At 41.1% G+C, this 13653-nt stretch overlaps 1 protein-coding gene across 1 annotated transcript in view; it reads right to left on the reverse strand.

The window, feature by feature from the left end:
* Positions 1 to 10411, reverse strand: part of slc16a4 (solute carrier family 16 member 4) — a 14632-nt gene extending 4221 nt beyond the window's left edge. Inside the window, exons 1-7 of the mRNA XM_008296366.1 lie at positions 10295 to 10411; positions 9886 to 10018; positions 9504 to 9647; positions 9208 to 9369; positions 8459 to 9109; positions 2571 to 2782; positions 202 to 295 (exon numbers count right to left, since the gene is read on the reverse strand). Coding sequence (XP_008294588.1) covers positions 202 to 295; positions 2571 to 2782; positions 8459 to 9109; positions 9208 to 9369; positions 9504 to 9647; positions 9886 to 10018; positions 10295 to 10411 — 1513 coding nt within the window. The remainder of the gene's footprint in view (positions 1 to 201; positions 296 to 2570; positions 2783 to 8458; positions 9110 to 9207; positions 9370 to 9503; positions 9648 to 9885; positions 10019 to 10294) is intronic.
* Between the last annotated feature and the right edge of the window lie 3242 nt (positions 10412 to 13653).

Below are 13653 nucleotides of genomic sequence, written 5' to 3' on the forward strand. Positions count from 1 at the left end.
CTCATGGACCAACTCACAGAAACACATGTTTAAACTTCACCTTTCGCTCGGCGCAACAAATCACTTTAGAAGAGCGAATGTCATAGCAGCAAGCCCGTGCACATGCAGCACATATGGACGGGATGTGTTTGTTATTGTGTACATTTAGAAAAAGTGGGTTAACACATGTGCGAAGCTTTTCCATGACGTGATCCGACTCACCTGCCAAAGGAGGCCCTGTGAGGCAGCCCAGGCCCACAAAGAACATGGAGAAGCCCATGGAGTTATTGAGTTTCTCCGACCCCACGAGATCTACCTGCAGGGCACAACAGACGCATTCAACCTGAAGCTCTGTATACGCTGGGACTTGAAACTAGCAGCACACTCATTAGCGTGTGTTGTAGCGCAGATCATATCATAAGCATCATGAGCATATTATAGCAAAAAAGTTTTCCAAAAGAAAGCTGGGAATATTAACAAATAAAGCTTTACGGTTTCAGTCCAAATAATATCAGTGTTCATGTTACAGGATTGGAAAAAGTATTACAACACTTTGGTTGAATCCTTAATTTGCTTATCAGTGTACATTTGAGCTAAATTCACAAAGACAACCCAACACTGTGTCTTTACATCCATTATGACTGAAAATAAAGGTGCATTTCGCTGTTTCTCAAACATTATCAGCTGCATCAGTTAACATGATAAACTCATTTGACTAAGGCGGTGGTGGGATGATCCTTTTGCTGGTATCTCTTGCCAGAAAACGTAGTTATTGACATGGGCAGGCAGAGATGAGCTTAAATTCAGGCTTTATCTGTTTGTCAGTAAACTGGTTTGATGTTTCTTTCATTCAGATTGAGAAAAAAAAAACAAAAAAAAAACCAAACCACATCATTTAGGTCACCACACGTCATCATCTAGACCCCGAGGCCTGTCCTGGCCTTTGAGACCATACCACGGGCAAGTCAAGTCACACCACATGCGTCCTCACTTTTTTGTTTTCAGGAGTGATATAACTTGAAGACACTGGATACCCGCTGACTTAATGTGCCGTTCCACCCATAACAGCAGTTGGGAAACATCTCCAACGGTCTGCTTCAAGGATACGTTTCCATTTCCGTGCGTGATGTAATGAAGCCTCTTCACCTTGTCACGGGATGAAAATCTCCCCGCTCTAGTGCGCTTATTATGAACTCAACAGATGGGAGAGTCTGATACTGTGGGGTCTCGCAAAGTAAATGAACTGATAATACAGTGAGACTAACTCTAGTGGGAAAAGTCAAATGATATTGAGAAAGCACACCGGGGTCCCGTCTAGAGGCAACATAAATGCTTTAACTGACCTTTGCTGATCTGTATTGATTTTCAAAATGACAGTTTTCGCGAAATTTTTTTCTCTGCCCTGCTATGCAATTTTGACAAACAACTATTTTATACCAGGGCTGCAAGGTGGAGCAGTGGTTAGCACTGTTGCCTCGCAGCAAGAAGGTTGCAGGTTCGGGATCTTTCTGCGTGGAGTTTGCATGTTTTCCGTGCAGCGTGGGTTCTCTCCAGGTTCTCCAGCTTCCTCCCACAGTCCAAAATGTTGAGGTTAATTGGTGATTCTAAATTGTCCGTAGGTGTGAATGTGAGTGTGCTTGGTTGTCTGTCTCTAAGTGTAGCCCTGTGATAGACTGGTGACCTGTCCAGGGTGTCCCCTACCTTCGCCCTGAGTCACCTGCGACCCTAGTAAGGATTAAGCGGTGTATAGATAATGGACTATTTTATACCTCGGACCCATTTCCTCGACCTTTTATGGGTTTGTCACTACCTACTAATTCGTGTGCATCTTCCCTGGATAGAATTAAGGAATTACTGAGTTTAGCTGGTTGTGTTGAGCTCGTAAACCTATCATTTCTAGCTAATTTTTTGAATATTTTAGAGCTGTTCTGGTATATATTCATTCATCTTGAGCCAATTTGGTCCAAAATCTAATTTACAGCAACTATTACATGACTTGCTATAAAACTTTGTTCAGCAGTTCGTGGTCCCCAGAGGATAAAATTGCAACGACTTTGCTTTTCCTCTACTGCCTTCAGCTTTCATTGTTCTTATAGACTGGTTCAAATTTGTGAGCAGACATTCGTGTTGTCCTTGGGATTAACTGTAATCACTTTGGAGAGAACTGCCTTTTTCACTTTTCATCTAATGCCATCAGGAAATATTTATTTATTAATTGTTTTTACAAGCTGCCTGAAAAATGAATGAACCAATCATCTAAACTAAACATCAGCATGTTAGCACTGTCGCTGTGGGTACGTTGGCATGCTGACATCAGCATGTGCATAAGCTCAGCCTTGCTGCTCACTTGCTGTTCACTCTCTGAAGGAATCTATACGTGACACTGGCAATCGATTGGAATTTATTATCTGCACGTGCACCAACTACAAGCTGCCTCCATGCCCCTTTCAATAGGTGTCCAGTTACACACCCTATTGCAGAAACCTCCCTTAAAAATCGAAATTACGCAAAAACCGCAGGACCTTTAAAGCTGTAGGTTAATTTATTTCAAAAAGGAGCGTGATGCATATGTTCAGAAAGGGTTTCCTTACTAGTACAGGCAGCAGCAGAGCCATGTAGCCGCCACAGAAGATGGCGAAGAAGACAGCGTAGACCATCAGCAGGATGTAGGAGGTTGCCAGCGGGGAGAGGAGGTTGACCAAACCACAGAGGATCAGGTAGGCTTTGTGGTAGTGATATTTATGGAACAGGTTCCTGTCTGTCACCCAGCCCGAGGCCAACTGGGCGATGGTCTCTGTGATGCCTGTAACAGAGTCGGAGCAGATGAGACACTGGGATAAAGTAAAGACAGAGGAGAAAGGTGACATTACAAACATTCTGTTCAACGTTACAGGCGATGGTTACTGTAAGATAAAAGAGTTTTCTGAGGTCAAAGTGAAAAGTACAACCATTTCATATGCAAAATAAAGACAACTGACACTATTTTTTAGGCACAGAATAATAAAACAACAGTGTTTTTTATGTTTCATCTTCCAACTGTCTCCTTGTTATTTTCAACGCATGCAGGGAAAAAAAAGTGTATTACTACAATTATAGCGGATTGTCCTGGTTGATTAAATTAAAGGAAGATGTTTCTAACAGCTTCTTTAATAAGGATTCAGAGATAAAAGTGCACACTAGTGATATATGACTTCATTTGCAAAAACAGATAACTCCATCTTCACAAACTTTCAAAAAAAAACCCCAAAAAACACATTTCCATCGTCTACCTGAGACAATATCAATCAAACTTAAGTTATCTGTATTTTTGTCATGTCATTTCTACTGAGTCAAATCCACTCAACTTCAGTTTGATTGATATTATCTCAAGCAAACAACAACAAAGGAAAAAGTTCTAAAAATCTACAAAAACGGAGTGATCTGTTTTTGCAAATGAACCCTTTATATGGTAAGTTTTTTAAAGGAATACAAAAAAACTTCACATCAAAATGCATTAAAACTTGGAAAACAGACCCACACCGGCCATGATTAAAACACAGAGAAAAAATAATATTATGAACAGAGATTCTCTTCAGCATTAGGTACAATCGAGCAAAAGTGGGTTTTTTTGCATCACAGACATTTTTTCTTTTTCTTACCTGCAAACCCAGGAAAATCAATTTAACTAAAATAATCTAGTTAAACCGATTACAGCACTGCAAAATACATTTATTCAACAGCAATGTTTCAGGATGTCAGGTAGGTAGTGCCAAAGAAACTGCTGACATCCAGGAAAGCCGTGGACCTATTGATTTTTTTGGGGGGGGCGTTTCAATATTACAAGCAACACAAATTCAATTCACCTCTACTGAACTGGAGTTAGAGTAGAAATTTCAGAGTGACATCTCAAAACTTGGCTAAATAAAACCACGACTACCTGCATGACTAGATAACGCTGGAGGTCAGAGACAAAACACGTCCATCGGTGCTGCTGAGAAGTGTGTCGGTGCCAGCTGTCCACGCAGTATAAGCATGTTTTGTTTAAAAAATAATAAAAAAAATGGTGCAACTCAAGCATTCCTCTGTGTTTTCAGTATTAAGACTTTAACCAGCAGTAAGTGTTCTAAAAAAAAAAAAAGGAGCCATAAAGCGCGCTCAAGTGCACAAACTGTAACGCACGACTGACAACATGTGTATAACTTATGAGACAGTTTAGTGATAAATCAGCTGCAGCTTTCAACAGAAGAAGTGACAGAGGGGAGCTTAAATCATTCTCCAGCATGTTACACTGACAGATGTGACCAGATGTGACCGTGGATTTATTCATTGTATCTGGCTAACTTGTGAATCATTGGCTGCTCATCGAACCGCTTCTGCTTCACGCACTGAATTCGTGTTTAATGAACACCTAAAGTAGTTTGTTAACACAAAACATGGATTAAAGGAAATTTGACAAAGTGGTGTGACTTATCATCTTCTGTGGCGACTGCAGCTTCTCTTCTAGCACCAAAATGACATTTCCTCTTTTTTTTTTAGTGAACTGTCTTGACAACTACAGGATGGATTAATTTGTTACACCTTTATTTCCACTGGTGTTAAGTTTTGTGAACTCTTAACTTTTCAGCAGGTCAGAAGTTTAAGTTGTCCTGTATTTTGTCTCGCTCCAAAATGAATGACTATTGTTGTTGAGACAATCCTGCTGGGGACTTAAGTGCAAAGTTACAAAGTGCTGCTGCAGCAGAACACTGTGGTCAGAGGCCAACAATTCTGGCTGTATTCTGAACTGATGAGAGAGAAAGTTCACTGTCAGCCACATCATGCAAGAAACAGCCTAAATTCAGCTTAGATAATCTGGTACATGTAGAGACATCAGAGCATGAAATAGATTGTTTGTGAGTGTGATCTTTTTAATTAAAACCACACAGGCCTGCATTAGTATCAGTCTGTTTTTTTTCTGTTCTCTGACATGAGACAGAATCAGTGGGTGGCAATGAATTTCTCCGTTAGGTACTAGTAACAGATAGGCAAACTACTTATTAAGCGCTCCACCTTGTCTGCCTGATTGTTTGCTGCGCTCGGGTATGATGACTGGGCAGATATGGTCTGCTCTCTGCTGAGGTCAACTGGAACGCGATAGGCGATGCGGAAACTGCAGTGGTGTATTGACCGTCGCAGGAATAGCTACAAGCAGGCGGTGCAGAGCCATTAATCAATGAAACAAACTGGTTCTATGCAGATCAGAGTTACCCATCCTTTGCACAGCCTCTGCAACACAACTCCACAGGCTGCAGCCATTAAATCTCAGCTTGAAACCACAAGAGATGAAAATCCTGTTGAATATGAGTTTGTGAATAGCATGCATGAACAAAAATCTGTCTTTAACGTATATTTCAACAAAGGTTGCATTCATCTACATAAATGAACATGCAGATAGTGAGTAATTAACTACATCTTCATTCTTTAGGGGTCTGATTGAAGTCTGAATGAATGAACAATGAAATGCCTCATCAGTGAACACCTCTGCTTTCCTTACATAACAGAACCTAAAGCGCCTCTGTGCACCGAGGTTAGAAAGATGACATGAGGCAGCTGTGTAGTGTTTATGTGTCCTCCTCTAGTGACCCAAGACATGTCCTGGGGTGTCCCCTGCTTGCACACAGACAAGTTGTGAGTTTGTTTGTGTGTTTTAGCCACAGCAGGTTGGTTCAGCCCTGCAGCTGTTCCTGTTCAAACTCAGCATAATGCTATTTAAATTTAGCACCTTGAGCCAAGTTCATCAGGAACATTAGTTCTGGTCATTTTTCCTCCACGGTGCTAACAGGTATAGAGCTCTGTGAATGCCTCTGGGTGTTAAGAGACCACGGGGGGGTTGCGAGGCATGCAGAGATGCCATTTCTTTTGCAGTAAAGATGGATGTTTTGTCACTAGATTAAAGCAAAGAGGCTATAAAAGGCATGTTGGTTTTCCCAGCTTCTCTGAAGCCGCTGCTGGCTGGTCTTGCCTCCTCTTTTATACGCACTGCCGCCTCAGTGCTCCTCTGCAAAGTATCAGCCACTTTAGAACTGGGCTCAAACAAAACCGGGAGCCCCTCTTGTCACCGCGCCAACAACTTTACTCAGTTAGTTGTTGCTTAGCGACTCCCATCAGCTCCAGTGTTGGCGGCTGAGGGTTTGATGAAGAGACTGACCCGGATGATAGTGGCCTCTCTCTCTCTCCCTCGGCCGAGTCAATGGGCCTCTATGACGAGGCCGGGTCACAAAAAGAGGGACAGCGGGACGTTGGGATGGTGGCTTTGTGGTGTGGGTGGCACCCCGTCTCTTTAGCTCTGTCTCTCTTCTTTCCCCTTCATTACAGTGCACATGACCAGCAAATGTGACAGAACAAACGTGCCTGAGTCAAAAGAATCTGTCAGTCTTGCAGCTTACTTGAATGAAGCTCATGTGAGTAAACCAACAGGCCTTCAGGGGGAAAATTCAGACATCTACATCCCTTTGATTTCACCAGACCTCTATTGAAACATTGTAGAGACGCCTTTTTTTAAGGTTCTTGAAGATGTTTCGCCTCTCATTCAAAAGGGTTCTTCAGTTCTGACGACCTGAAGCCTCTTGGATGAGAGATGAAATGTCTTCAAAGAGGAGTCCAGCTGCTTTTCACTGCAGCTCCTGGGATTACCATGACCTGGATGACTAAAAATCCACACAGACTTTGTAGAGACTGGTTTAGCAGCCCATTTTATGGCTAATATTTGTGTATTTTGTGTAGTTTTATACCACAGCATTACCTGACCCCAGTCTTTCCATTCCATAAATGTTTTCACCCCAGCTGTGTTCTTCATGTAGGTTATAGTTTGTTCTTGAGACCTATTTCATTAAATTTCGTGCAACGGTGGGTGTCCAGCTGCTGTTGCACATGAACGCTGACAAAGAAGCTCAAAATGTGTCAGCTGAACAGTCATCTAAAACTATCACCACAGTCAAAACCAAGCTCTGTTTGAATTCAAAAATAAAATCAAATGTAATATCATAATGAACAGATGTGAAAAAAAGTTTGAAATGTCAGGTACTTAGATAATAGTGCATTTAAACCCTCTTCTGTAGTGTTATTGTTCTTAAGACTGATTCATCAAATGTCTCAGTCCGTCTGCTGATGGCTGATCATCAAATGAGAAATGATAAAACTGAAGAGAGTAACTCATAAATGGAGCATTTCAATTATTCACAAAGCCTGACCGAGCAACTCTTACAGAATTACACGCACATGTGGTTGGTCAGTGGTCAAAATGTTAATGCTGTTTACTGTTCATATGGAGTGGCCTCATCGATGGCATACTGCTGAACCCGGTCGTCCTGGCCAGTGGGCCAAAGTTCAGCTTTTATGTAAGCGCATTCATTACATAAGACTGCAGAGTCTGAGCAGCTCACAAATAATTAATGCCTAGAAGTTGACTGAGCACTTTTTTGCATCACTTCTTAGATCCAGTCTTAAAGAAACCTGGACCTCCCTCTTCACAGTCTCTGCAGATTCCCTGCTAGAAGACACAAACTCATGAAAAGACATGAAGGTAGAAGTGCTGTGTATCTAATCCAGACTCTGTCACATGTGTAGAGTGTCAGACTCTTTTTGTGGTGACGCTTCATTGATAAAAACCCACTGATTTTGACTTTCATAAAGGTCATCGAACAATGAAGTGCATTTCAATAGGAGAAACGTGACAACATTTAACCACTGTGATTGAGGGTGACACTTTCACACATTAAAATGACCGTAGAGGGGTTTAGCTGTGAGCTTGCTATTGATAACTTCTCTTTGAAAAGGGAGGCTGCTATAGCAACTGTGCCATTGGCTGCTGTCATCTGTATTCTATATGAGACTGACATCATGTAATTTCAAAATTCTTTTGAAAAACTGTGACATTAATAAGGACTATGGCTAATAAAAACCTTGTAACAAATTAAGAAATGGAGTTGTGATTGGGCTGAAGGTTTGATAAGCTTTATATATATATTTATATATTCACATATATGCTGTATGTCTGAGCATGTCCAGCATAGAGTTTAGATGGCTTGTAATTCTCTACTTATTTTGCTTCATTAAATTGTTTTTTGTAACACAAACTGGTTTTTATGCAGTTGATACTTCAGGGAATAGTCCTGCTCTTAACTCCTTCTAAGACTTAAACTTGTCATTTTTCACAATTTGCTTTTAGTACAGATTAAACAAAAGGGACAGAAGACATTCATTAAGAAGTTTGAGAAATGTTGGAAGATTGCAAAACCTTATATTGTTCTCCCCGTTTCCAGTCTTTATGCTAAGCTAAGCTAAGCTAACTGGCTGTTAGTTGGAGGTGCTTTTCTACAGCACACATATGACAATGTTTTAAATCTTCTTCTCAAATGTTTGCCCAAAAAAGCAAATTAGGCTATTTAACAAAATGTCAAACTACTTATTTAAGGTTGTTAATGACACCATAGTTGAATTTCTTGGCTTGTGTAAGCCTCACCTGCCACAGAGATGATAAACGAAGCATCCATGGCATCGATGCCGAGGTTTCTGGCCCGGGCAGACAGGTGGAAATATGGGATGAAGTAGGCCAGCTGACTGAAGACCAAGGACCAAGTGTAGATGCAAAAGAACGGGTCCTTCAGCAAGGAGAAATCCAGTACTTTGGTTTTTCTGACAGCCACCTCACTCGGCATGCTGGCATGTGAGGGAAATCCAACAATGGTGGAACCATTCATGCTGCCGTTGAGCTCCGCTGAGCTGTCTGGAGTTGTGGGTTTGCACTGACCCACGTCATGGTGGGGCTCGTGGCCATTCACACCATTGAGGACTAGCCTGGTCAGTTCAGGGTTCACTGGCTGGTCCTGGGGTCCCTGAGTACACTGCCCCCCCTGACTCTCAGCGTCCTTTTGAGAAGGAGGAGGGGATGGGAAAGAGTCTGATTTGGAGACGCCATTAGTTAAGTGAGAGGAGCCACTAAAGCAGCTCTTGGAGTATTCCTTCTCTGCGGAGCTCTTGAGGGAAATCGCGGGGCTCTTTTGGATGGGAGAAGAGGTAGGGTTTGAGACGGGCGGCTTCACATTGATGGGTCGGAGAAGCATCCCAGAGGCCACCAGATTTAGCATGAGACCACCGAGGATCAGCATCGCCCCTGTGAGGGACAAACAAAGCTCAGGATTTAACCTGTCACCTTTTATATTCTGTGTTTCTACACACAAACTCACCAATTAAAAGATTTATTCTGTTTACCTTGCCAAGCGTATTGGTCCAGAAGCAGCTGAGTGAACGGCGCAAGAGCAAAGGTTAGTCCCATCCCAGAGCGCCCGATCGCATACGCTGTTGCTAACCTTTTTCGGAAGTACAGAGCTGTGACCACTGAGAAGGACTGGTATAGTAGTGCAAAACCCATTCCTGAGAGGAGTGAACACATTATCATTATCAAACACTGGGTCAGTCACAGCATCATATGGACTGAAAAATATTTTTTTAAAAGTCTTCAGGGAAACATCATTCAGGTATTTTTTTCACTATACATTCTAACTCACCAACTATCACTCCCATGCTGATGTAGAGGAATACCACGTTGTTGGCAAAAATACTCATGAGGAAGCCTCCGCTAACCAGCACGGCCCCGACGATGGAGGTCACCCTGGTGCCCACCTTGGCACAAGCCACAGAGGCAAGAGGTGCTGCAGAGGTAACAGGAAAGGAAGCACAAACGAAAGCTTAAAAAACGAATCCCAAGTTTGTCTAGAATTCAGTATCTAAATATAAACATGTTGGAGAAGAATGTGCGCAAATACATGTTGGCCAACTCGTTGGGCATAAAGGAGAAAGGACAAAATTATCTGAAAAAATCTTATTTCCAGTTCACAGGTTCAAGGTTAGTGGTGGCGCTTTGACAAGTTGACAATTTTTAAATCGAACCTCCAGACAGACGCAGACTCGACATGATGGAGCCGATCCAGCTGATGCTCTCTGCTGAGCCTCCAAACTCATCTTGGAAGGCCACAAAGAAGATCCCAAAGCTCTTCAGAGTTCCCATCACAAGGACGTTTACCTGCACACACACAAAATAGAGAGATATGGATGAAAATTACCCCTGTGGAGGTCATTTGTTAACATGTTATGCTTTGTCATGGTTCCTCCAGAACATACAGTACATACATACTAACATTCAACTATTTCATACACTATAAACAAAGAGACTTCTTGTTTGATCTTTATCTACCCAAATCTATCCATGTTATATTTAATATTACATAAAGATTTTTAAAATTAAACTAAGAAATTTAGCAGAGAAATAAGGGTTTATAAAGAACTGAGGTGCACAAACCAGGAAGCAATGCAGCACAACCATCCAGCCCCAACCTCCATCTGGAGGATCCTCATACTGGATCTCTTTCTCTTTGTCCTTCTTTGTGGTCATGGCATCTTTCCTGAACAGGTTCATGATGGCCTTAGTTTCACTGGGAGACAAAAAAGAAACATTAATGGAGACTGAAGCATTCATCCGATGTCTCCATGGGGGGTAGTGTGGATATAAACACGGTTGTGATTACTGAAGGTGCACCATGTTAAGGTAATGAACAGGATCCACCTGCTTCACACAGTCACAGAGTTGTATTTAGTGAGTTCAGCCACATCACTTAGTGTCAGTTTAACACAAGCAACAACAGGTTTAGCATAACATGATGCAGCACATCAGAGGTTTAGACAAGGAAGACAAGTAGGCCCTTAAAATATGTAAAAATACATCAGCGTCATTAATTTCAAAATAAAACTCTGACCAGTTTAGATTTATGCAACTTTGCAGAAAACTGCAAACCAAAGAGCTAATCAAAGTATATTTATAAATATTCATATTTAACATTGAGTTGTTATCCATATACTCTCATACCGAATGAACTTGAAGTGTAAATGACTGTAGACTGGAATGTTATAATAACCTGTTAAATCACTGGGCTGTGACTCAGATCAGTGACAGTACAACTAGCGCTGGTTAGTTTTCCACCTCTTTTGCTCTTATTACAGCTACTGCACCAGACTGAATGTCTCAGCAGTGTTTATATTAATCCTATTTAGGACTTTTGGGGTCTTTTGGACCCTAGGCTATTTGGTTTAGGTGACAGGCATTGTTTTTTTATTTTTTAAGAATTTTTTTTTTTTAAATATAAAAAGAGGGACATTTGTCGTGCATTTGGAACCAAGAATATGTCAACTTATCAGAAAATGTATGTAACATAGTATCAAAGTCTATAATGAATACCAAGAAATATTTTGCTCATATTCTTTCTTGGAGTCCAATGGACCCTGAAAGACCTTCTACATATGGCAACATGAAAGTCCTGAGTAGAGAGTTAATAGTTAAGTGTGTCTATGTTGCAGAACGTGTGCATCTCCAGGAACAAGCAGCTACACATTCTCTACTTGTTGGGATGATGAAGTTAAACATTTGGGAGAATTTAATTTGTGAAGCATAAAACAGGCTCCCGTTACTAGAAAGCTGCTTTTCAACAGTTTGAAACAAGTTTAAAATCATGACTGACACACTCCAGTTTCTGTTTTTTGTTTTTTAAACTTTCATTCCAAGCTGTCACAAGAGCACTTTGAAAAACCTGTTAGAAGTCCAGTTTAGTGCATTCATAGCCAAGAAATCAGGTTTCTCTTGCAAAAATGTAGCTGTGTTAACCAGCTTTCTTCTGATCCTAAACACAGATTAAAGCTAACCAGTGGAATTTTTGACCATTACCAGCCCTACGGAGTAATGCTGTGAGTCCTGTTTTGTCAGTTTCTATTGCATTCAAAGACACACAAAACCACAAAGATGTAATATATTTGGGTGATGTAAAACAAAGGTTCTGTAATGCAGCAACAAAGGCAGGAAAGAAGAAGACCACATGCAGGTAAATGTATGCAGTAAACAATGTAGACTTTGGTGACGAAGTATAAATTGAAACCTAAATCTCTCCTCCACGGGCCGCCTTAATATAAACCAGGTTATTGTGTAGAAAGCACTGATGGTTTTTATGACAATGCAGTTTGATGTATCTGTATTGGCAGATAGCAGAGGAGGTCGAAGAGGACAGCAATGGATTACTGAGTTCATTGATAATTAAATGTCCACCCATATTGGTGCGGCTCCCATGTGAGCTCACACGTGTGTTTATGTACAGTATATAGTATATGTGTAACTGAGGAGGTTAAGACTTAAGCTGTAAGCTGTGGGCTCCTGTTGAGAAGTGATTCAGAAGCTGCCGTGCTGTGAGATCCAGCTGTACTGCAGTTTGACTTGCCATCCCAACAGGCAACGTGTGACCTTCAATCACTTTGAGCAAATCTTGGAACATGTTCCAAAAGATCGTCCTGCCAAGACGTGTGTCAGCAGATTTATAATGAGCCTTGTTAAAACAAAACATACAAGACTTTGTACAAGAAGTTTAACAGCATCTAATATGGTGGGGAAAAGCAAAGCTCTGGGAATTATTTCCAATGAAAAGGACATCCAAGACAATGACTAGCTAGCATTTGGATTACCAAATAAGTCAAAATTAGCATAAATAAAACTTCTGCAGCTCTCTATAAGGAACAGCTGAGAAGCCCTCAGCTGGATGCAGGGGCCGTTCCAGAGATGAAGCCCAAGGGCAAACACCGGTGGAGACTGAACAACAGAGTTTGACGCCTTTAACATCACAGCTGATGGCAATCAGCAAACTCAGCTATTCACTGCACATACCGTACATATGTCATGTGTCTTCACTTTTGCTGTTGACTTAAACTCAACCACCTGCAATGAATCACAAGGAGACAGAAGTACTTGCACTGATGCATCAACTGCAGCATACTTTATATACATAACATATTTACATACATAACTTTTTAATATATATATACATATTTTGGCCTTTTTGCCTTTATTTTAGAGCAGTAGAGAGAGACAGGAAAGGGGGGAGAAGAATTTGGGGAGACCTGCAGTAAAGGGTCATGAGCGGGAGTCAAACTATAGCCCCTGTTCATGGGTCGCCCGCTCAACTGGGTGAGCTACAGGGGCGCCCATACTTTAACATTTTATAAGTGCAAAACACTGTCTCCCTTCACTGTGCTCCACTAATTCATTGACAAATAAACTTTATCTCTGACCAACTAATCAACTTTGAAGAATAATTTACAGTAAGTCAGTGGACTTGGTAGAACTTCTAGTTTAATTTTTGTACAGACTCAATAAATAAAAACATTCAGTCCTGTATTTACAACTACTTCACTAAACAGATTTATTTGATTTTGGCAGAAATTAACATATTAAATAATCGCAAATAAATATGAAGTGTTTCTCAGTGCTGGAAAGTGTGTCTTGAAAAATATCCTCATTTAGTTGTTGAAAATCTCTCTTGTGATCGAGCTATGAAACCAAAGACACATATACAGTCCACGAGGGCCAAACAAACAGACTGTGTTGTCTCCATGTAAAAATAGACTGAGCCAGTATCATTCTGCTGCACCTGGAGAGTAAAGCAATGCCCCATCGGATCGAATATAAACTCTCCAGAAACAGGTAGACCCCGTGTGTCTATGAGGACGATGCTAAGTTATGAGCAGCATTTATCAAAAGCAAAACAGCTGTAGGAATGTTATAAACATTCAGTGTTATATGTTAGAATTCAGTGCTCTTTGTCCAACTCTTGAAATACAGAAAGT

The sequence above is a fragment of the Stegastes partitus genome, unplaced genomic scaffold (genome assembly GCF_000690725.1).
Source record: "Stegastes partitus isolate 25-593 unplaced genomic scaffold, Stegastes_partitus-1.0.2 Scaffold24, whole genome shotgun sequence".
Taxonomy (NCBI): Eukaryota; Metazoa; Chordata; class Actinopteri; family Pomacentridae; genus Stegastes; species Stegastes partitus.